The following is a 24967-nucleotide window of genomic DNA, read 5'->3' as shown; positions in this document are numbered from 1 at the left end:
TATAAGTTCCAATCAGGCTCCCTTGTTAGTTTAAAAGTAACTTTCAAAAATAACCTCTAACCAAACTTTTCACTCAGCTCACATTTCCGTCTTTAAAATATTTTTATGGTCTGAGGTAATATTCTAATGTTAACTGTTGTGTTTTCATTTGCTGGAAGCAGAAAATCATAATTTCCAGCAATAAAGACCTGAAAACATGAGTCTGTGTGGAATTAATCACATTAATATCTTTCACTTTGTGGACTGAGCTACTAAACTTCAGTATTACTCAAACATATACAACATAAACGTGACATCTGTGTTGCTTTAAATTTAATTTCTCTAGTCAAAAGTTCCAAAAACAGAATGAAACTTCAGTGAAAATGATTAAAAGTAATGAACCTACAGGAGAAACCCAGGACTTGGATCCAAGCAGCGAACAGAGCAGGAGCTGAGATCCAAAGGAAGGTGACTGCTGACAGGAGGCAGGCGGTTGATTACTGACGAGGTGCAGCAGGGAGAGAAGAGAACGTACTGAGAGAAACTGAAAAATGAACAACAGGAGCCGAACAGAGATAACAGAGAAACTATAAATCATAACAACACTGAACAAAATCTAATTGCATGAACAGAACACACACACACACAAAAACTGAGAAACTCCACAAACTAAAACAAAAACAAAATTTGTATGGCAAGACCTTTTGAGAATTAATAAATGCAGGGGACCTGAACAGAGGATGACAAGACCTACATGGATCTAATTAAACTCAGTTCTTACTGTAAAACACATTATTTCAGAGGGTCATGGTGTTTATATGAAAAGAATGCATTGATCTGATTGCTTTTTTGTAAATCAGAAAATAAAAATAATTAGTACTGCTACTACTGCAATATAGTTTATGTTAATGTTTGCCATAGAATTTGTGTATTATTGCAAATTAGACACATAAAGGCAAAAATGTCAAATAAAAAATGCTTAATTTAGTCAAAACTTGCACAGAGTCTCATGCGTGTTGGTTGTTGAGCTTTAACATATATCGTGTGAATCATTCGTCAGCCATCTTGTGAGAGGCATTCTATCAGAGCCACCCTCCAAAGTCTGAACAAGGTATGCTCTGCTCCATACGGTTTAACTCAGTCTATACAAAAAAACCCCCTTTCTGTTGCACTTTAGAAATAAAATGAATAAATTCCAAACAATGAAAAGACAAAATAACCAAAACTAAAGAAGATGTCTTTCTTAGGAGATTCCTTTCATCTAAAGCAGAAAGTGTTATTATCCAGCTAACAATAAACATTTTCTCTTTCATTGAATTAATAAAATAATTTGATTTGTTGTTATTATTACTAGTATTTAATAACGTCATGCTTAAATTGTTTTTTTCTTTCTTTCTTTCTTTCTTTCTTTCTTTTCTTTTTTTTTTCGGTCTGTCCAGCATCGTTGGTTGTTTCAGGTGAACCATGTGTTTGTACGGGAGTCGAACCAGATGCGTAGTTGTTATTACTCTGTGACGAAATGTTGTGCTCCACACTTTCTTCGCTCGTTTCCGTTAACAGAGATGACTGAGAACGTTTCGCTGCTTTACCGACCGCTTCTGTTTTGTAGCCCCAGTTTCCACCACAGGCAGCCATGAACTGTAGGGAAGGCGCCGCTGCAAAGGAAGCCCAAACCCAAACTTCTTTATCATTTTCTCTCCTTCCCCCCGTTCTGCTGGGAAACAAAAGGTATGTAAAAACTTTCATTCCTATTGTACAGAGAAGGGCCAGCCAAGCTTGTGTGTCCATAGTGTTTAACCAGTGGACCGATGGCAAACGACAGAGTAATCACCTTACAGTGCTGGTAAAACCAGAAGGCCCGGTCACTGCAGGGAAGCCCCTCACAGCTAATCCTTCATCACTTCAGTCTTCGGTTTCCAGTGTCTGTGAGGGAATCATGCAGGATGACACAAATGCACATTTCATTTTAAACAGTATTGTGACTTTAATCAAGACCATGGGATGTGGTTAGAACTGCTGAATGACAGATAACAAAACTCTTACATCTCACTGGCATGACTCAAACAGAAGACTTGAAAATGTCTCAGCCACGTGTTATTATTGTCAGCTCCTAAATGTTTCCGACGTGAGACCCGTATCCTGGACAATTCAGATGAAAAAGGTAAACAATTAAATATATATATATATATATTGTAATCACCTAGTAAAATAAAACTTTGTTTTATTTAAAAATTATTTTAATTTTAACACTCAAGAAAAAAAAACAAACAACAACTAACAAATAGAAAAAAGCAACACTGTTCTCCACCGAAAGAATAGAATGTCCTCAGAAAAACATGGTGGTGGCAGCATCATGCTATGGGGTTAACACCAATGCGCTCAAAATAACATTATGCCTTTAGTAAAACAGGGTGGCAGCATCAACATGTTTCTTTTTTTTTTTGTGGTGGATGAATTATCAATATTATCGGTTTTAACCCTGAACCTTCAAATGTCTGCTGTGGAGAAAACGTCCTCATCAGCTCATAGATTTCATTTATTTTTACTGATTAAGTGATCAAATATTACACAGTCATAGAAGCTGAAAGGTTTTAGGTTTGTGTAGCATACATATCATATTTAGCTTTATTTTACCGTGGGGTGTCCATAGGAGTCATTATGCTTTTGATGTGATTCATTTCCAACCAGAAAAGATGAACTTTAATCTGTTATGGAAAGGATTATAATGACTTTAATAAGAGCCATTTTTATCCCTCTGATCTTGATTTCTAACTCGCTTTACTTGGTTGCATGGTTTAAAGGTTTAACAGAGCAATAAAAACGAGTTAGGTTGTTAATTAACTGCCAGGTTAGCCGTACTCTTATAAAAACTTCCACTGAGAACGAAAAAAACCAAAAACACTTCCCACTCACTTCTCTGGCCTTCCAGCCAGGATTCAACATCTTCTCAGGCAACAGAGCAACAATGCAGATGTGGCTTCATTTGAACTAACGTCATGCTAAGCAATAACGGGACTCAAAGATGTCAAAATCAGAAAAGAACTTAATGAGAGATTTAAATCTCATGTTTCATTCTGCATTCACGCGTCCCAGAAGTTGCCTGGCAACATCACAGTTTTGGTAGAGCTACAAGGTACTATGAATGACATAATCACCGGCCATGTGGTCAAGTGCAGAGCGAGCTTCAGAATAAGGAAGGAACGGATTTTAGCGATTTCGAGCTTTGCACGGTCGTTGGCGCCAGATTTTCCCACCACAACCGTCTCTGAGGCTTACATAGAATGGTCCGCGTGGACGAAAATGGCATAAAGTCAGAGCGGAGAGGACAGACTGGTTTGAGGTGATAAAAAGGCAACGGTGATCATCATTTATCAGCTCTAAAAGCCTGGAGGCAGATGGACGACGGCTGCAACAGAAAACCACACCAGTTGACAAACAACCATCAAGCTCAGTTCATTATGAAAACTGATTTAAATAGTTTTCTGTTTAAGAAAACCCAGCACTCTGCATCAAGTTATTATCCTAGAAACATGTTTAATATGGGATTTAAAAGACTCTATCTATCTATCTATCTATCTATCTATCTATCTATCTATCTATCTATCTATCTATCTATCTATCTATCTATCTATCTATCTATCTATCTATCTATCTATCTATCCATCCATCCATCCATCCATCCATCCATCCATCCATCCATCCATCCATCCATCCATCCATCCATCCATCCATCCATCCCTAGTAAAGTAATAGCATGTTGTGCTGTTTCCACATTATTTGATGATTTCAAAGTAAAAGACATCAGAAGAAGCGAAATAACAAAAGGACAGATAAATGGACCAGTCAACACCTTCTCCAGTTTGACGGCGGCCGCTGTCAGAGGAATCAGGCCAATAATTGCAGTTGTTTCATGTGTGTACCTGTTGACCCCACCCGCCCCCTGTCCCTCTCATCCCCTCATCCTCTGCATGTCCGCTCCGTGACCAGAGGATGGGAGTGGGCAACAATGCTGCCAGCTGCGGCCTCACGCTGTGAGCAAAAGCCATTCATTTAAAAGGAGTTTTTGTTCAGCTTAAGAAGTGAAGTGGGAAGTTATTTCTTTGAAGAAGAAGAAGCCCTCCCCTCCCCTTCTGGAGATTTCCTGATCAAAAAGCACGAGTTCTGTAATTTGCTGAAAGTCCTGGTGATGTTCTCTGGGAGAACGGGAGCAATGAGAGGATACAGAAACACAGAGGGATCTGGTTGGGGGAGGTGGGGAGATGGGAGGGATCTGAGTGGGAGAACTGGGGTGGGGGGATCTGGGTCACTGGTCATCCTGAAAAAACAGAATGCCAGTTCACTGTAGTGTTTTCCTGCATGGGGGCCATACATTTCCTCCTGCACTCAGCTTATGGCGCTTGCCATGTTTATTGTACAGCACTGTAAAGATGAAGTAAATGTATTTCTCTTTAAGGAAGCATAACCTCACTTAAAAATGTATTTTCCCAAAATCTACAAAAAAAAAAACAACCCAAAAAACATTTACTTTGGGTCCATTCTGAAGAAGTAATTCTTTCTTAAATAAAATCCTAATTTCTCAGAAGCTCAGCTTCTATTGGGGCTCCAAATGGATCATCTTAAAAAACAAAAAACAAAAACTGAATCCACAATTCACAAGCACAAGCTTTCACTCACTCACACATTCATTCACGTCAGCGTCTGACCTCATTAATAATGCCCGTCCACAAATCCCACACGCACTCCAGAACATAGCTGCAAAGGCTGGACCCAACACATTTTAGAACTAATGATCTGTTCAGTCCCATCATTTCATTGTTTTATGAACATATATTTCTGCAGTTAAAGCTGCGAGTCTCTGCCACCTCTACACAAGCTAAGATGGACATTTGAGCCAATTGTTCTTTGCTAAACATTACAAACTCAGTCAGGTTATATGGAGAGGGTGTTGGAATAGCAAGTCTTATCACAGATTCTGTTACATTTAAGCTTAAGCTTTGACTAGGCCACCATGACACATGAATCGGCCAAAGTCAAGTTCATGTAAAACCATCCAGTCTGGTCAGTCATTTTGTAACACTACAGTCAAAAATGAACATTGGCTTGACATAAGAGAAAACAACGTGGGCTCAATTTTTGCCAGGTTACGTATGATATATAAATGTCATAGTTTCAAGATGAAAATGTATTCAGCAAGCTAAATATATCTAGCTCCAAGCTAAATATTTAGACAGCAAGCTAAATATTTAGCCTCAAACTAAATATTTAGCTTATTATTTAGCAAGATACATGTTCAGCTTCAAATGAAAATCTAGCTCCAAACTAAGTATTTAGTTTGCAAACTAAATATTTAGTTAAACAAGAAAATTGAGTTTGCTAACTAAAGTTTTAGTTTGGAGCAAATATTTAGTTTGTAAACTAAACATTTGGCCTGCTACATAAATGTTTATCTCAAAAAATGTGACATTTATAGATGAATGAATAACGTGGTGAAAATGAAGGCTGAATGATCCAAGTTATTGCTGTTCATTTCTGACTGCGTGACTTTATAAAAAAAAAAAGCAGCTCATAATTCCATTTCACCTGTGGTCGTATGTTCAGGGACGGTTTCCTGTTGAAAGGTGAACTTCCACCCCGGTCTCGTTCTGCTGCTGAGGAGAAGCCAGTGTTCCCTGGTGGAACCCTGGTGGAACCCCGGTGGAACCCCGGTGGAACCCTGGTGGAACCCTGGTGAAACCCCGGTGGAACCCCGGTGGAACCCTGGTGGAACCCCGGTGGAACCCCGGTGGAACCCTGGTGTTCAAGGTTAGCTCTCCTGCATGTGTAGCTCATTTCATGAAAAGCAGAAACTTTCATCTTACTCCAGCCTGAGCTGAACATCTCCTTCCGCGTTTTGACTAAATGACTTGTACGCGAACTGCAAACAGGACTTATTTGTTTCTTCCAACACTGTCTTTCTTATTTAGCTCAGCCATAAATCCGACTTGTTGTCTCAGTTTTCTACGTCACATTAAAGGAGGTGAACCTATTGAGATTATTAAGAAGAAAATGTTGCATTGACTATTTTCTTCCTACGCTATTGTTTTCCATTCCATGTAATCCCAATGAGACAAATTTATTTTGCTATTGTGATCAATGATTTTGTGCAGTAAACGCACCGACGTCTCCCAGCGGAGCAGCTTGCCGATAAGCCGGACGCTCTCTCTCTGTGTTTTTTTTGTGGCTACCGCAGAAGGCTGGAGAGAGACAGAAAGTTTTCAGCATGGGAACAAAATAAGTCAGCCTGCTCATCTGCTGTGATGCAACTCGGATGTGATTTAAAGGTTGGGAAACGGAGATGAAGCAGAGTGTTCTGGATCGGTATGCATGCTTGGCGGCCTCTCTGCTGAGGCAAAGTGGGGGTGGAGGAAAAGCCGTGACGGCAGGAGCGGCCTGGAAATGAGGAAAGTGAGACGTGGCTCAGCAGAACCGGGGAGCAAACGTCTCTCAAATGATTGTCCCCCAGAAATCTGGGGAGGAAGGAGGACGAGAAGAGCAGAAGGTGCCGCTGCGCAAACGTCGGCTCAGATTTATTTCAAAAAAGCTCAAGGTTTGCTAAACTCCGAGCTGCTTCCTCATCTTTCCCACAAAGCTTGACTTTGACGGGAAGCACGGCCTCCCGTTTCATCCAATCACTTCGGCTCAAGCGACGGCGGTTCAATGTTTACAGCAAGCGGCGGAAAGGAAACCAGGCCGATACCTAAGAGAAAAGCAAAAGTTTAATCATTTAAACATGTTTACTATAATAAAGCACAGGAAGTCGGATAAGCAGCACTGAGAGATTAACATGAGTATAAAAAGATTTGTCTCCCTGGCGTAGATGTGTTTATTTCAGTCAGAAGAAAGAACTCCCTCTTTTCACTAAAATGACTTGGTACTCCTTCTGCCAAGACGGGAATAAAATCTGAAATAAAATTAGGAACGGTCTGTTTCAGAGAGTTTCTGAAGCTGGCAGGCGTGTTTTCCCATCACATTAAGCCGTGAGGAACATGTCTTTAGAAGCGATCCTTCAGAGACCATATAGCACCCCTTATTGGCACCTCTGATCGAGAGTAAAACACCTTGAAAAACAAAATTCTGCTTTTATTGCAGGAACATAATCTCTCAGGGACACATTTTTGAAAAATCCCAGCTTTAATTGAACTAAACGAAGTCAACAAGCAAACATTTACACATCAATAAATAATTGTTTCGAGGCACAGAAGGAAAACCTCAGATGCCTCCTATTACACAGTAACAGTGAGGGCTATTTAACCATTCCCGTTGCACAATCCGTCCGAGCTGACCACGAAAGAAAGGCACCACCGAAGCTCAAGTTACACCTGAACTGTGACCCCTGACCCCACAGGAGCTGAAAAGGAGCTTTCGTGGATGCAGAGCAGGACCAGTTTGTCAAATGTCGTCTTCAAGGATAACCGTCATCAAATATACATTGAATGTGTAATTTAATGATTCTGTCGTCTGAGCTGCAGGGAGTGAGCGTCAGGCCTTTAGATCTGGGCGATGTGCTCTGTTTTCCTGGTTTTAGTCAGAACACCTGCAGCAGCGTTCTGGATCAGCTGCGGCTGGAGGACTGATTTTTTTTGTGAAAACACTGTTGCAGTCAAACAATGCGACTGACCATAAACATAGATGAGTTTCTTATTTGTTAGTCCTTTAATTCCGGAGATGTTCTTCGGGCGATAGAAGGCCGATTTTGTAGTCGTCTCTATGAGTCTCAGGTCAGAGTTCATCGCTACAGTCTGATCTTAGCCTGATCTCTGGTTTCTAGCTGCAATAAATGAAGCTGCTTTGACTCTAGATCGCTCTGCAGCATCATCATCCACATCGACTCTGAAGAAACTCGGATGATATGAGTTACGACAACATTTAATTTCCCTTTGGGATAAATAAAGTAGCTTTGAATTGAATTGTGCTGCGGGTCTGTGGGAGGTGTGCTGCTGCCTTTTGAAGCTTTCTGCACATCTCTATCAAGCGTGCCTGCAACTACGGAGGGCAGAGTTGGACTTGCAGGTCAGCGTTCTTACAGCATGGGTTGGTAGCTGTTTTCTCTGACAGGGAACTAATGGCTGAAACACGCTGCACATGGAAAGTTTGGCAAAGACAAAAAACTGCCACCAGCATTGGCTAATTAACTCCTTCCACTCCACGGTGAGTAATGCCCTCTTTAAACATGAGACAGTGGCGTGTGTTGAACAGCTTAAACACAGGACTTCACTCTGTGTCTGTGAGATCAGACAGGTAAGAGCCACGAGGCTGAGCTGTGTGTCGGTAGTTATCGGTGTGCAGCATCGGTCCGAGGCCAGAGAGAAGCAAACTGCAGCATTGTTGCCGTCCGGGGAGGAACGGCGCAGCTGAAAGGACCCTAATCTGCTGTGTGCAGATCTGAAGGGGCGGGGGGGCGAAATGATGACGGTCTTCGCCGGAGCTTTGAGCCTGACGGTGGATTGTTTGGTTCTCCTGACCCATATGAAGATCTTATTTAGCTGCTCTTGGGAAGCCGAGCGTTGCTGCACTCGTATGGAAATGTAGTCGATGTTTGTTCAAGTGGTGAAAGAAGATTAAAGGAAATAAAAACTGGGTTTTAGCCCGCAGAAGAAGGGAAAGAACAGAAAAAAAACAACTAATGCACTGCAGCACTAAAATGAGATCCAATGGGATCAATAAAAATCAGGCTTTCCAAAAAGAATTATAGCTAAATATGATTGGATGAATGTGGAAGATGCTGGGTTTAAAATATTTATCAATATGTAAAGCTCATAAAAAGAATTTAACTTCACTGCAAAAAACACAAAATCTCAGAGCAATTTTGTCCGGTTTTAGAGCAAATATCTTGTTACACTTAAGAAAAGATAAAAATAACTTACAAGTAACTGTGTAGCAAGAAATAGGAGCTTTTTTAAGTACATAATTTCTTAATATCAATGAAAAGTAGTTGTTCTGTTAGCAGATAATTTTACCTTTAAGAAAACATTTTTCCTATAATATTAGTGATATAATCTAGTAGCAACTAGTAACTTTCCATCAATATTAAGGAAATATTGTTTTAAAACAAGTTCCCATATGTTGTTGAAAAGTTACTTTATATACCTAATTTACTTTTGGCTTATTTCACTGCAGATTAGACCAAAAAATACTTGGTATGATTTTGTGTTTTTGCCGCGCTGCTTTCCAAATTTAGCTTAATTATATTGTAATCCAAATGGATTTGAATACACATGTCATAATGCAGCGTCTTCCATTCAGTTTTCAGCCTAGGACGTTTTTGAATTTATAAACCAGATATTAACAAGCAAACCTTTATATGTGCATAAACATATCACAATATGGTGAGATCAAAGCCTATTTTACTTAGAACCACTTCAACATAGGAAAGACCAGATAAATAGCTCCTGATGTCAGCCTGTACATCTAAATGGAGATTACTAGTGACCCTAGTTTGTCAAGCAATAACTACGTTAATGACAGGCGCTTCAGTCTAACAAGCAATAACTGTTAATGACTGTTTCAAAAATTCAAATTCAACCAGTGAAAAACTAAAACATTTTAATCTCAACACTTTTGACGGACCCACTGAACCTCAACTACAACGCAACAATTTCAGTCATATTTGCTAAATTAAATATCCTAATATTCATCCCCATGTGTAGAAAAAAGGCCCGAGATCAGTCTTTCCGGGTTAGGCCTATGTTACAACTGGGGCCATGCTGCCCTCTGGTGGTCAATATGTAAAAGTGCATGTTGACCGCCATAAACCCTGTTAAAAGTCAGTCCGTGTAAGTCAGGGGTGTCAAAGTCAAATGGACGGAGGGCCAAATAAAAAATTTAGCTACAAGCCGAGGGCCGGACTGATCGAATGTTCATTGAAATTTTTTTAAATGACGCATATAGTCTAGTGAACCTAATTGAACCTACTGAAAACCTAACAAATATATTCCAATATGATCAGATAAATAAAGCAACATTTTCTTATGGCTCTGTCAGTAATCTTTAATTTTCAACAGACACAACTGAAATATTTTTAAAATATAATTGGATTGAAATACAATAAAATAAAGAGCAAAAATCTATTAATCAAAAACAGCACTTTCATCAAGGAGAAGTAACATGCAGTGAAAACAAATATTAAACTTTAACTTTTAAACTTGAACTGAGTAAAAACTCTAAATATGTGATTGCACAGTAATGTTCACTTGTTTGAGGTTGAGGGTGATACTTGGTGGTGTCCCATCTTTTCCACAAGTTCATCAATGTTCGGGGTAAGGCTCTGAGCTGAGGAAATCCTCAGAATTGAGTGAAGGTGTTCAGCAGTAAGTTGACTTCTGTGTGATGTTTTGTTCAGGTTCATCAAAGAAAACAGTTGTTCACACAGGTATGTGCTGCCAAACATAGACAACGTTTGAGCAGCCTGGATGCGCAGCTACACGTGTCGCCGGCGACACATCTAAATTTGCAGTACCGTAATTCCGCCACACGTAGCGCTAAGTGGAAAAGTTCCAACGGTTTCTGAAAGGGGAGACGTTGCACTTTCCAGCAAGTATCGGGTTAATACTGTAACTTCGCAGCTGCAGCTGCAGAGAGTGTAATTAATCCGGGGGGCACTCCTTTAATAGATGGTATATTTCGGCAATAACTTGGTGGATATTGAAAGTTCCGGTTGTTATGGATACATGGGTAAGTACATCATCTCACAGAACATTTAAAGAACTACTTACAGTTCAAATAAGGAAGGTATTTTTTTTTTCAGACGGGGTGCCGGCTTACTGCGGTCTGCGGGCCGGTTCTAATAATAAATCAAGATCATTCCAGGGGCCGTAAAAAACCTTCTCGCGGGCCGGATGTGGCCCGCGGGCCTTGACTCTGACATATGTGGTGTAAGTTGTTCATGTGTTTGTCAAAGCATGTTTCTCTTATTTAATTTTTTGCTTGTCATTACTTTTACTCCGAAGGAATTTTACCCCAAGTTTGTACATTATGAATATGTTAACAGTTGACAGACTTACAGGAAAACCTTTAAGTGGAACAATCCATGGCTGGATGTCCCAGTTTCATCAAAGCGATAAAATTCAGATTATTCTCCTGTGTAGAAATTCTGATTTTAGTTCCCAAAGAGCCTTTAGTTCCAATTTTTCACACCTTGAAGAAGAGCATTGACAGCTGAGGGTTGTTTCTGCTCATCTGTTTCTGCATTCTCATCTATTATGGGAGTTGAACACGTGCAACATGACTTTTAGTATGTTTATACCAAAAAGCATAAACTGAATGTTAAAATGTGTATTAATGTTTAAATTCAAAAGTCTAATTATGTGAAGGTCAACAGGATTCTGTTTTGATGCTGAGCCTCTCAGGTTTACGTGTTGCGCTGCAGGTCAGCTGCTCTATTTCCCTCTGACTCACAAGAAAGGCAAATTTAGCCGTTTGGAAATATTCCCAGCAGAGAAAGGAGCTTACCGACCCGCTAAAGCTACGCTTGGTAAACTAGACACAGCCTGTCAAGCAGCTGGCTGCAGGTAAGACTGACTAATGAACCTTCTAAAATTAACTTGTTGAATGTCCAGTTTTATTTCATAAAGAGTGGGACGGGAAAATGAACAAACTTGTGTAACAATTAATACAACTCTGTGGAATAAGCAGATTAACTTGAAAAAGGTGAATAAATGTATAAAATTTGTCTAATTTTGAAGTTTTTAGTTTATATATTCATATTCAAAATACACCCCCTCTTTCAGGAGAAACTGATCAAAATCTGTTCATAATCTTCAGTTTGTTTCTTACATTTTCTTTCACACTGAGCTCAACGTTTTTAATAGAACAAAAGTAAATAAATTCTTCACAAAATGTTTTTTTTTCCCCTTTTAATTTTATTGAACACAAACATTTCTGACAGAATGCAAAGTCAAAATGTGCTTTCCTTCATTCCTCAGTTAGTATTCTGTATTTACACCAGGGAATAGTGAGCAGACAGACACTCGGACAGAGGAGAAGCACACAGAGCTGCTTTTTACAGAGAGAAAGATTGGAGGACAGAAAGTTCTGGATCAATGACGGTGACCAGCTGCTGGCAGCATGATGGACGTTACAAATCCCTTTGCTGTAACGTCAGCACAGGACCTTAGAAGGAAGTTTTCATCTTATTTATTCCCTGATCAAAAAAGAAAAAAGAAAAAGAAAAAGAAAAGAAAGGCAAAGCGGGTTTTTACAGAGCAGAACCAAGTCCTTCTGTTTGGTTCTGGCTAATGAAGAATAATAATTTTTTTTAAAAATCACATAAACCAGCAAAACTGGTCCATCCAGATATTTTTAACAACTTTAAGGCAAGAGAAACAAACAAAAAAAGCAAAACAAAACAAGACAAAATGTCATTTTTTCACACATTTCCAGGCAAAAGTAAGTCAGTTAACTTTTTGTTTTGTTTTGTTTTAGCAGAGACCAGAACAAGCTCCACAACATTTGAAAAGCATAAAAACATGAAGAAAACAAATCTTAGAAAAAGGAATTTAAAAAAATTATTCATGCCGTTTCTGACAAATCTGGTCATGTCTGGAAACATAACATGTGTTCTTGGCTTGTCCACACTGTTTTCACGTGACGCTAGATTGGAGCGTTAAAACGTTAAATGTCTCCTTTTGACTCGTTTCGTTGGCTTGTGTCCGTGTAGTTTTGGTCATGGCTGAACTTTCTTAAACGAGACCGCGGCCAAGTTAAAGTTAGGTTCTTAGCAATAATCTGTCCTTTGAAATATTTATTATAAAGGAATGAAAGGATAAAACATCAAAAGGGAACCGGAATAATACAGCCTTGCAGAACATCGGAGAGGGTTTTGAAGAAGCTTCATTTACAGCTGAATGGAGCAGCGAAAGAAAAGAAACTGACAGGAGGACGCAAACGGGAAACTCTGGAATACAGAAACCAAGAGGAAGGGAATGCATGGCGTCGTTTTCCAGTCTAAAGGCACTCGGCCGGACGTCTCTAAGCTGCTGACGGCGCTACCGGCTACATCACAATCCAACTAGACGCTCAACTCTAACACTCAAGGCTCGTGGGTTTGCTGTTCACACTGGACCAGCTCCAAGTCTACGGTGGAAGCAACACTGTACAGAAAAAGACCCGACTTCTGCTCCGCTTCTTAATGTTTCAGATGCACAACTTTAGAAAAGGAGATGTTTTATTATCAAGACACCAAACTTATTTTTATCAAGAGGATTTCCCCACCTTCGGCAGAACCTTCTGTTTTCAATCAGTCTAAGCTAAACCTGAATATCACTCTGCTTGGTGGTTTGCCCTCAGACTCTTTAGGACTTGTGACAGTTTGGACTTTTTGGAAACTGTTTTTAAAGAAGGATTTTTGCCGTGTAAAACATCTGCAATCACGCCTGACTTTGTTCAACAGTTTATCTTTCTTACAACAGAACCTTCACATTTATTGGTCACCTTGGTAACGGCGCAAAAAGCTGTCCATAAAATGTCCTGCAGTAACACGATCTCATCGGAAAACAGTGAAAAGTCCAAACTTTACTTTAGGAGGATTTATTCATTGGGGAACATTTCCATGTTTTTATTTTATTTTATTACTTTTTTAAAAAGTCACAATGGAGCTTTGGAAAAGTTGCACCACCTCTTTAAAAATTCTAAAAACGTCTCTTTAAATATTGAAAAGTTCGGGCTAGCAGCTTTTTTTGTTCTTTTAAATATCATCCATTTCCAGATTTTTGAAAATTCAACATTATATAAATAGCATGTTCTCTTATATTCCTTAGTCTCCATGGAGATGGGCCTCTGTGACTCTTCATATTCAACTCATGCATTATGTTCCTTCACAGTACGATCAGCTTAACAGTGTACAAGGTCAGTAAATAAATTAGGTACAAACTCTTAAGAGTTGCCAACACTTTTGTTAAAAAAAAAAAAATGTTTTTAAGGTGGGATTTTTTTCATCAGTGATAAAATTTCCTGAAATTTCAGGTTGGAAAAATGAATTTTGAGACTTTCTGCCAGGACAGCCAATAAGTTTGGAAGGTGCTGCTGTTAAAATAATTTCAAATAAAAAATATTTAAAATTCCACACATTTCATAAAACTGCTAGTGAAACATCGGAAAGTGAAACAGATTTTTTCTTTTGCAGTTGAACGGGTTGATCTTTAAAACAACTCAACAGAAAGGCCAATAAATGACATAAGATGTTTATGGATTAGAGACTAAAGTAAACTACAGAACATACTTTATTGTACTTTTTTTTTTTTTTACTGCTGCGCAATAATTTACTGCCTAACCAAATTTAGATAAGCCCCTTCAGATTTGATGCCACATAATGAAAAGAGAAGCTGCAAATTTCCAAAGTTCCAGTTCAATTCGGTTACTATCTTAACAATAAATATGATAAAAGAAAAGAAAAAACAAACTCTGGCTATGAAGGAGCCAAATACGCCAAATACAAAGACATAACACACTTGGATCTATATTTCTAAAATGAGTCATGAGAACAACTACATCTCAGTCCAGACTAACTTGATGTTTCTGTAACCTCTTAAGTCACTCCAAAGTCCAAACCTGCTGCCTAACCTACGTGTCCAAATCTCTGTAAGGAAACCTCAGGAAAAGTGTGACACACGTGTGAGAGAGAAGGAAAAAAATGTGAATTTTCAGAACTCAAAACACAAACGTTTCGCAGCACACATAAAGGAATTTACAGAGTCCTGCTACATCAGAACCGGTTATGTTACTGTTTGGTGGCGTTTCACCATCTACTTTCACTGTATTTGAAATTCTTATGAAGAATCAGCCGACCATCTGATGACGAAACCTCAGAACTTCATGAGTGCCCGCAAACAATTTGGCTGGATTAATGAAACGGTGGGCCACGCTGCCGGTTTCACTTTAGATTTTGTGGATATAATGTTCTTTGTGCACCTGCAGAAATATATATTTATATTTGTGAATCGGTTTTGTGCAGATGCTTCACAAATTGTTTCGGAAACACAAAGCAGAAATCTTTGTTACAAATGCAAAGTTCCAAATAAAAAAAAAAAAATCAATCCGAACAATTACTGAGGGTTGATTTTAGAGTTCCCAGTAAATAGGGGCTCAAATACGGGTTTAGCTCCTCTATAAAAAGCAAAATCAGGATTAGACAGGACATTTTTCATTCAAATGTTTCGATGCACGGTGCTGGAATTGTAAAAAATTAGAACCATACATTTCCCCCTACAATTTATTACAGAATATTGCGCTGTAAAAATTGTACAAATGCAAATGTTTTCAATGCATGGGTAATTTCTAATTATGCACAAACCTTAATTTGTCATTTTATTTTAACAGGGTTACAAAGCTTAATTCATGAGTAGAACACATTTTTGACCTAGTTTGTCCGTATACATGGATTTTAAGACAAGATGGAGAACTGCAAACAGTGTAATGAGGTTACAGGTAAATCTACTGACATAAGTAAATAACTTAAATGATAGATTTTAAGTGAGGTTCCCATTATTTACATCCTGCAGGGCAGGTTTTCATTGGTCCAGTTCATTTATATTCATCCAAGGCCCATTATATTTGGCTACACAATATTTAGTCAAGGTTATTGTAGCATGAGGAATTTTAAGGAGGGTTTTTATAGATATTTAAGAGATGAAGACAATTTAAGGCATGAAAATTGGAATTAAACAGGAGCCTACAAAAAAGAACGAAGCTGGGATTTAGCTAATCTAAAAAAAATCTAAGCAAAAACATTAAGGCCCCCTGAAAATTGAGTCCATATACAGGTCAACATGCAAGAGCGGATAACTCAAGGTCTTGGCATGAAAATTTCAGGCATAAGGGGGGAAAAAATGTAAAAAACATTTTATGTTCCAACTGTATGATTTATAAAAAGAATAAAACATGGAATCAGCTTTTGAAGAGCAAATGCAAGACACAAAAACAGCATGGCGACCAAACCCACCATGCTGTTTGTCAGAAGCCAGGAAAGGACAGAAAATGAACCAAAAGAAAAACTTGAGGATTAGAAACTCAGAAATCCGATATTTTTTCAATCAATTACTGTCCCACATTTTGTGCTAACAGCAACACTCTTTAGTGTGGAAGTTGAAACTGAGTGATGTATGCTAAAGTCTATTGAGTAGTCCTTTGAAAATTAGTAAAGTGTTTAAAAATGACATTGAGGTGTAAGAAACTAATTTCTACAGATATTTTGGCTGCTACTTTTAAAGAGAGGGATTGCAATTTCTTCTGCAAAACGGAAAGCTAAAGGTTTTACAGCAAAGTTACTTTGTCTTATCCTTCCAAGCATTCAATCTCCGCCACAAAGCACAATGAATTCAGGAATGTAAACTGTTTGGGCTCAAATCGAAGGTAAGTGTCTCTAGAGAATAGGAATCTTTATACTGTGGTATAAAGCTATTAATGCTAACAGCGCTAATTGCTAATATAAGAAGCTAAATTGGATAATATTTGTTTGTGAAGCCCTGTTTCACCACGTGGTGAGATGTTGCCTTTGCTCCAAATATAATTGATTAATGATGTCTTAAAAAGCTAAAAAAAAAAAAAAAAACAAACAAAAAAAGAAACATTTTGAATGCATTTATCTATAGTTACTGAAGAGAAATCAGAATTGGCTTACTAAAATTACTATTCACAAAACTCTGATGCAATAGACTTTTAAGGAGGAAAAAGAAAACAAGACATCAACTTTTACGTCAATATTTCTCTCAATCATTCTTCCATTGTTCGGGAGAGTGAAGATGAAATGAAGGAAAACGCAGGACCAAGGAGCGGAAAAGAACAAAACCCGATCAAATACGAGTTTACAGAAATACAGCAACTTCGCAACAAACCCACATGCTTTAATAAGACATTAAGGAACAGCTACATAGGCAGTGAGAGCAGTATTTAAACAACAACAAAAATAAAACAGACAAAAGAAAAAGAAGACCCATAATCCATTATCACAATAATGAGCATAAAGAGTAGTAGAGTCGGTCTTACATTTGTGTGCATCTTAAAAGGCAGTAAATCTGTGAAGTAAAGCTACAGTTCATCCAAGTTTATCTAGAGAAAATATTACAGATGCTGATCTGCTTATTACGTACAAAAACGGGTGACATGACGCCTGAATATCTATGGTTTTACAGTGACTGATTTAGGTGGATGTATTGGGAACTAAGGCGTTGCATGAGGTTTATCACTCCTGCTCATATTCCGCAGAAACACAAATTTTCTTTGTAGTTTATCTTCTGAGTTGCTGCTTTTTTTTTTTTGTCTAATGCAGTGGGGTGGTGTGTGTGAAATTGTTTCGAAGTTTCAGTGACTGTGACCACCCCCGCTTTTAACTTGTAAAGCCCACACCCCAAACTCTCCCCACCCAACCTGCACCCCTCCCTCCCTCCTCCTCCTCGCCGCTCCCGGCTGGAGGACATTACGCTTTACTTTCGCTGCCGTTCGCCTGAGGCGCCTCGTTGGGGACCGTCTTCACCTCGGCCGTGGCGTCCTTCACCTCCGGCTCGGTTTTGGCGTGGTCGCTCTTCACAGCCTTCCCGCTACGGGGGCGAAAGCAAAAGGGGTGAAAGAGGAGAAAGGAGATTCGGTTAGAATGGACGAGGCTCTCTTCTCACAGCTGAACTGTCTGCCTTTTGTCTGGTTCCTCAAATGGAGGAAAAGAGGTGGAAACATGCAGGATGCTTTGAGGGAATCTGTTGTTCTCGCTCCTGGAACTGAATGCATTTCACACTTAATGGGATTGAGCTCGCTATCCTAGCCAGGCATCAGACAGGAGCACATGGATGTCACAGTTACTTCCCAGGAACAATGAATGCTGATGTGGAATGACACAGGGCCGGTACAGTAGACACAGCGCTAGAGGGCGGGGGGGGAGGAACCGAGGCACGGCCTACAACAGCGACTACAATACGCCAGAGGATTACATGCCATCTGGACTCAGCTGAGCTCAGACACAATGGGAGCAGACTTTGAAGCCACACATTACATTTATTTTTTTTTTTCCAGTCTAAAAATATTTCTTCCTCTGCTGTCCGGCCTGTCGCCTCTCAAACAACTGCTCCGATCCTCACGTCCACCGACTAAAAAAAAAAGCCCTCATAAAATTCCTGCTCGGTTTCGTTCTGCCCTGCAGAAATACCAAACACACATTTTGTCAAACTTTAGTGCACGCTGCTGGGATTTTAAGTGAGTGAAAGAAAAAGGACTTATGGTTTTCTCACTTCTTTTTTTTTTTTAACAAATAAAAATATGACACGCATGATGTGAATGTGCAAACAGGACCTTTAGTCAGTACTTTGCAGAACTGGAACCGGGTTTGACTGCGGTTGCAGCTGCAGGATGTTTCTACCAGCTCTCCACGTCTGGAAATCAAAGCTTGAAATGTTCTTTGTGACACAGCTCAGGCTCAGTCAGGCTGGATGGAGAGTTTCCATTGTCAAACATTTCCCGTTGGATTTAAGTCTGGACTTTGACTGGGCCATTCTAGCCTGTAACAAAGCGACACATTTCAGCAGAACCGTGGATGATTTCACGCGGTATTTAAACACATTTCAACATCATTTTTAAAGAACTGAAACAGTATGTATAAAACAAAGCATCACTAATTAACACTTAAAAGAAAATCGGTTTTAAAAATGCTTCAGAGTTGAACGCAACACCAAACTATGTCTGAAATAGAAACCAGCAAACAATAAATCCATGTGCACACTTCCATAATGACCATGACTTTTGTTCACTTTTAATTATGACGTCTGTCACGGAAAGTTTCTTTAAACTACCTGCCTGCCGCTCTATTTGACCCTGTTCTCTGAGTCTCCGTCTTCTGAAGAAACATTTCTTCGCCCAGCATCTTACTCGAGGATATCAAAGGTAAATGTGATGAATAAAAATACAGATCACACTTTCCAGGTTTGCATTTGCAAAACAATTAACAACTCTGTTCCCGTCACTTTTAGCAAAGCTGCAGCATTTGCTACGGCTGGACTGTGAAGTTCCCATGTAATAAACAGGATATTTATAGAAGAGTCTGATAAAAAACATTTAAGACAAATGTTCAGCATCAGAATTGCTTAAAAGACAAAACAAGGCTTTTATTTTGATAAGAGAGCTTTTATTTTCCATTTAAACTGGAATCTTGGTTCAGCCCTTTATTGGACGCTGATGTGCCGAAAACCTTTGCGTTCCCCTGTAACTTTACTTAAAAAAGGGACAATGTACAATTTAAATTGACATGTCATCATTTCAGATTCTAGCTTTTAGCATTTGTACGGTCCGCAGATTTTTACCATCTGCAAACAAGAGAGGTTGGAGCTGACGGAGTCTACGGCAGCGAAAACGGCGGCTCTGATGGAGGACGGCACAGCGGGAGCGCTCTGCTTCAGGCCCGTCTGAGCTGTGAAGGAGAATCCCTCCAATGACAAGCGGGCTTTCATCACACTGATTTGGCGCCGACAAGCTCCCTGCATCCAAGTAGCTCTAAACGCTTTCGCTCTTCATCACTGACATCCTCCCCTGAGCAGCCGAGTGAGCAAATTAAGAGCTGGAGGAAGAGGAGAAGGACGAGTGTCTCTCAGGAATTCATCTCCTGCTACAGTCTTCTCCTCGACTTCACAGGCTGTCAGGAATCGGCAGCGTCTGCAAACTGCGGCGCGGCGTTCAGAAAAATCATCTCCCACATCCCAGCTGCCATTTAGAGAGCTGCTGTATCAGGGAGGAGTGTGTGGGGCCCGGCCACAAGGAGACGGGGGCCAAAAACATCTGCTGCGAGATCACATTTGATCAAACCGTGATCACTGTTTTCTGTAAGGCAATGAAATGATCTTGATTTATTGCCAGAAAAAAGATTTTGCTGCCTACTTTTGACAACAAATATTATCAAACAGAATCCACATACAGCTTTGTTCATAAATGTAATCAAAGGTTTCATTTTATTTTATTGTTATTGGTTTGATTTTATCTTACAATTAAATATACATTTTAAAAATTCTTTCGCTTTTTAAATTTATAATTTGCTTACATTTTATTTAAATTTTTGGTTTAACTTTATGTATTTATTTCCATATTGTTGATTTAACTTATGTCTTCATCACTTAAAAATGACTATTTTATTTTCATTTATTGCCTTTCACTATGTTTCTTATGAAAGCATAGTGGGGAAGGTTTGAGCCAACAATATAAAAATATTTTATTATTTAACATTATTTGACTTAATGTGTTTCACTCCATTTTTTATTTCTTCTATTTTATTTTAGATTGCTATATTTTACACTTCGCTGCCGTTTCACTTCACTCTTTGATTGTATTTCAACATAATTTTGTGTTTTCAATTCATTGTAATTCTATTAACTTTAATATTTCAATTTCATTTGATCATGTTTTATGTTGCTCTATTTCACATCATATGTGTCACGAGGCTATGAATCTTACACTGTTTTCTCTTCTTTTTCTCTTTCATTTTATTTTAATTTTTTTAATGAAAAGCATGAAAAAATTAAACTGGGATTTAATTTAAAATTTTTTTTTTGAAAACTGTCAAATGTGGAGATTTGTTTTAGTCATTTATTTTCATCTTTTAATGAAATTTTTTTTGTTAATCTCTTCATCTTTAATGTTTTTTATCACACCTATTAAATCTCGTCCCACATTGAACTACATGTTAGCCATAACGTGGAGGCCTGCGGCGCTGAGCGCTAACGAGCTGAACGGTGGGAAGATGCTCGCTTCTGTGAGGTTAGTAAGCAAACAGGTGGAGGTGGAGGCAGTGGGTGGAGGGTGGAGGCATGCAGTGACTGATGGTGAACATCTGGCAATGTTAAAGGAACTTCCACCCTTAAGCGGTCCAAAAACTGACCTGACATCAACAAGTGCTGATGTCCAGACTTAATGTTTTTAGATTTCCCACAATGCATTGTTTTCCCACACAGATACAGACGTCAGTCTTCAAAAAAAAAAAAAAAAAAAAATCCACAATGAATGCTATAAAATTGATAAATATTTACTGTGTAACAAATTCCTCCTAGCTTTTAAAATGTGGGACGTGTCTGCAGTCGCAGCTGTGCTCCTTCTTCCACATGATTAATTCAGGTGAAGCAGCTCCTGCTGCCTCTGGATCTCTGCCCACAGCTGATGCTTATTGGATCCTGGTGCCGAGCCAAACGGCCGAACATATTTCAGGGTGAGATGGAGGCAATCAATATCTTCCACAGGTCAGCAGTTTTAACAGGGACTGATGAAATGTGATCTTCATTTCAAACTTTCTTCACACTTGGCCTCAAACTTGGCTGCATGGGGCCTTTAAGAGCAAGTTTGTTTTTTTTAGTAAGATAATTGATTGGTTATATTTGGCTCCAGATTTTAGCCTCTTAAAATCAAATCTCTGCCAATGAAAAACTGTTAAAGCATACATTAAAGCACAGCTCAGCAACGTACAGAAGCTTACTGAATTAAATGTCAGTGAGTTTCAGGGACATGACAGCACAAAGGTGAATCTCTACAAGGTTTCATGAACATTCATGGAGTTTTCTGTAGAAATGTGAACGTTGGATGCTGACATTACTGTAAGGGATGTCTGTGCTGCTGCTACATGCTTGCAGATGCTAAAGATGGGGACATGGACATTCTCTCGCAATAATGTACTGATCAGTTCATGTGGCATAACTGAGTCCTGTAAGCCTTTCTTACGGTGGCCATTGTGCTTTCTGCTATTATATAAGGCTGTCATAAGGTTTTTCCATCTATGTTAGTATCTTGTGTTTTATATATTTTTCTCTAGGTAGAAAAGTGCCACAAACCTATGATATAAAAGGAAACTTTCTGTAACAATGAAAGAAAGAAAAAATACATCCAAACTATTTGGACTGTTTCTGAGTTATTATCACGAGGTAATAAATCATCTGACAGTTTTGATTGTGTCTCTTTTGTGTTGAAAGTCTGAATGGTTTAAAGGGATGTTTTCATGTGAAGTCCCATCTCAACCTTACACAAACAGATATGCAGTGAATAAATCGATTTTCAATCAGTTTTTAGTACCAAAGAGTTAAGAATAAACACTGAGGCTCTTTAAATGTGTAAACATTTGAAATTTTAAACTGACATTTGTCACTGCACACAAAATAGATCAGCAAATATTGCAGTAAGCATATAGTGAGGGAAAGCAAAATATTTTCTTTTTCCAATTTAAGGAATTAAAATCTGTGTAATTAATTATTTGAAATGAACCTTTACAGGAGGCAATATAAGCCATAAGAATTAATAGCAAAATCCACACTATATGTTCAATTAATCAGTTTCACTTTTTGAATGAATGAAATAAAAAAAGTTTTTGGATGTTGTTGTAATGGACGGAGATGCAGCAGTGCCTCTGTTCTGAGCAGAACCATGCATGTGGGAAGAACCGTTTAAGGGTGAAGTTCTCCTAAAACATGACAGCCCTCATGAAATGACCAGAACAAAAGGGAGCAATAAAGGAAACGGAGATGTTCATACTCATTTTGGGTTGATGTGGTGGAGTCTGAGCATGGGGCACAGCGGGCATCGTTGCTCTGGCCGTCTACTTGTAAGTCCTTACTCTGGGTGCTGCTGGGGGCTTTCACTGACTCACACGGGTTCTGAGGGCTGTCGCCATTAGCGGACGGTGGGCTAACTGGCTCTAATACAGGAGGGCTGGAGGCAGGGGCAACTTTTGGAGCGTCGCTGAGGTCAACCAGGGGCCCGACGCTGCATTCGGAGTCTGCTTTAGGTGAATTGGAAAGGGCTGCAGCGGTGTTTTTAGGAGAGGAGTTAGTCTGTGGCGTGCTAAAGCTCTCTGTAACCGAGTTAGCAGCAGCCGGGGGGAGTCGGTTTACCGCCGTGTTCGGGGAGTCGGCAGCGGCAGGTCTGTTTGGCAGGAAGTAGCAGGGAGGGGGAGTGGGGGAGAGAGAGGTAGGAGAGGAGGGTAGACACAGGAGAGGAAGCATAGAGCCAAAAAAATATGAAACAAAAAAGGGTAGAGTGAGAGTGCAAGTCAGGGCAACAACAAGGCTTTAAGTGCTTCTGTGCTTCAGTGGAAAAAGTAAAAATCTATACACTCAAAATGTTAGCGACAAAATATTGGAGGGTAAAACACAAAATAATCAAAGGAATGGACAAGCAGTTTTCCCAGGATGAAGGAGTTGGTCTACAGCTGCTGCTCTGAGCTTTTACAGAAACTCGAGGGATTCTGTTTGGTACAGAAACAAGATAAAGCCACATAACGTCAGCTGGACCTGAAACCTGAAGAGCTGAAAGGATTCAAGTCGCCAATCATTTTCTCCACTCTGTTTGTTAAAACTCCACACCAACATGTTTCTGAAATATTCGGCAGCAATGAATGTTATGTTGTGAATGTTCCTTCAAACAGCTTCCTAATCTATACTACACAACGAGCATGAAAACAGCTAAAAGAAATGGAGCTTCTCAGCCTCAAAGCTGTATATCAACTGAAGTATTAATACCCATTAAACGTTTACGCAACTTTTAATATTTTTCTTAATATTAAAACCTCAAATTTAAATGAATTTCATTAGGATTTAATGTGACAGAGCAACACAAACTGCAACACGATTGTGAAATGGAAAGAAAAAGGATGACTGCTAATCATTATCCGTGTGTGTAATCTAACCTCAGTACAGACAGTGGTTGTAATGTGACAAAATATGGAAACGTTCAAGGGGTATGGATACTTTTGCAAGCCACTGTGTATTCATGAGCTAGAATGGCCTAGTCAAAGCACAGACTTTAATCCAATTAAACATTTGTTGTAGACGTGTTGCTCTCCGTTCAGTCTGAATGACGTCGAGCAATTTTGCACAGAATCCGGAGTTTCAGTGTGTAGATGAGCGAAGCTGGAAGAAATGTCAACAAAGCTGCTGTTATTAAACGTCGACACAAACAAAACTGTGAATTATTTCTCTTCAACTTCACAGCTACTAAATGTTGGTTTATCACATCAATTCTGATATCGTACACTAAAACTTGAGGATAAATTGTGACAAAACGTGAAAAGGTTCAATGGGTATGAATACTTCCATACAGCACTGTTTTTATATTTGTCTTATTTTATCTGAAAATCCTACATATTTAAGCCATCAATCCACCAATTAAGTGTGCAGACTCGGTTTTGGACCGTCTCTCAGAGAGCCAATTAAAGCGCTCGGTTCTCACTCTGGTTCTGTCAGCGGGGTGGTCTCATTGGGCTCAGTGGGACCCCCTCCTTCTTGGTTCGGGGCGTTTTCTTCCTCTGTTCTCACTTCCACAATCGGCTCCTTAGACTCGTCCTTCCTGTCGCCAGAAAGAAAGGACAGAGCAGACGGGGCGCATAAATTCAGGCGTGCGTTTGTGAGACGTGAGGAGGCCTCAGTCAGGCAGCGCTTCATGGCGGCCCGGGAACACACGGTCACCTCACGCAAACGATCGGCAGCAGCGTGAAACAAACAAGCTCAAAGATTCAGACACACACAGACGGCCTGTTCGGCTGTCAGCCACGCTGTCTCGTTCACTCAAGCCAATATTTGATCATCCTCCGCCTCCATCAACCTGCGTGCTCTGATTGCAGGTTTCTTTTTCTTTTTCGTTTTTTTCCCCCCCCCTGAGGGCTTCGCCACTCTCTGATTGTGCTCGGCTTTAAAAGCGTTTGCTGGCAGGGAACGACGTGTCTGAGATCTGAAGGTGCAAAACATCTCTGCAGATCTCGCCGCCGCGACTCGGTTCGCAGCGTGGCACGGACTCTGAAGAAGTGTTTTGTGAAGGCTTTGGTTGAAATATTTATTTGTTGTGTTCACTGCCTCCATGAGGAGATGCTGCCGAACATATTGAGGTGAATTCTTGATCAAAGAACAGCGCTCTTTTCAGGAAGGTTGCATTAATAATTACGTTGCTCCAAACATTCTAGCATTGTCAGTAATTCCTAATCATTGAACATAATTGCATTTTGCATTCATTGTTC

At 39.5% G+C, this 24967-nt stretch overlaps 1 protein-coding gene across 11 annotated transcripts in view; it reads right to left on the bottom strand.

Moving 5' to 3' along the window:
- Positions 1-13415: 13415 nt before the first annotated feature.
- Positions 13416-24967, bottom strand: part of ncam1a (neural cell adhesion molecule 1a) — a 295827-nt gene continuing 284275 nt past the window's right edge. For 8 of the 11 annotated variants that reach the window (XM_028030584.1, XM_028030587.1, XM_028030585.1 and 5 more), the window contains 3 exons: positions 24187-24303; positions 22492-22881; positions 13416-17546 (listed from right to left, as the gene is read on the bottom strand). In XM_028030584.1, coding sequence (XP_027886385.1) covers positions 17426-17546; positions 22492-22881; positions 24187-24303 — 628 coding nt within the window. In that variant the 3' untranslated portion in view covers positions 13416-17425. The remainder of the gene's footprint in view (positions 17547-22491; positions 22882-24186; positions 24304-24967) is intronic. The other 3 variants (XM_028030592.1, XM_028030593.1, XM_028030594.1) reach the window with 1 other exon arrangement.

This window comes from Xiphophorus couchianus, chromosome 11, assembly GCF_001444195.1.
Source record: "Xiphophorus couchianus chromosome 11, X_couchianus-1.0, whole genome shotgun sequence".
In the NCBI taxonomy this organism is placed as follows: Eukaryota; Metazoa; Chordata; class Actinopteri; order Cyprinodontiformes; family Poeciliidae; genus Xiphophorus; species Xiphophorus couchianus.
Note: the sequence above shows the minus strand (reverse complement) of the source record. Positions and strands in the feature narration are given on the sequence as shown.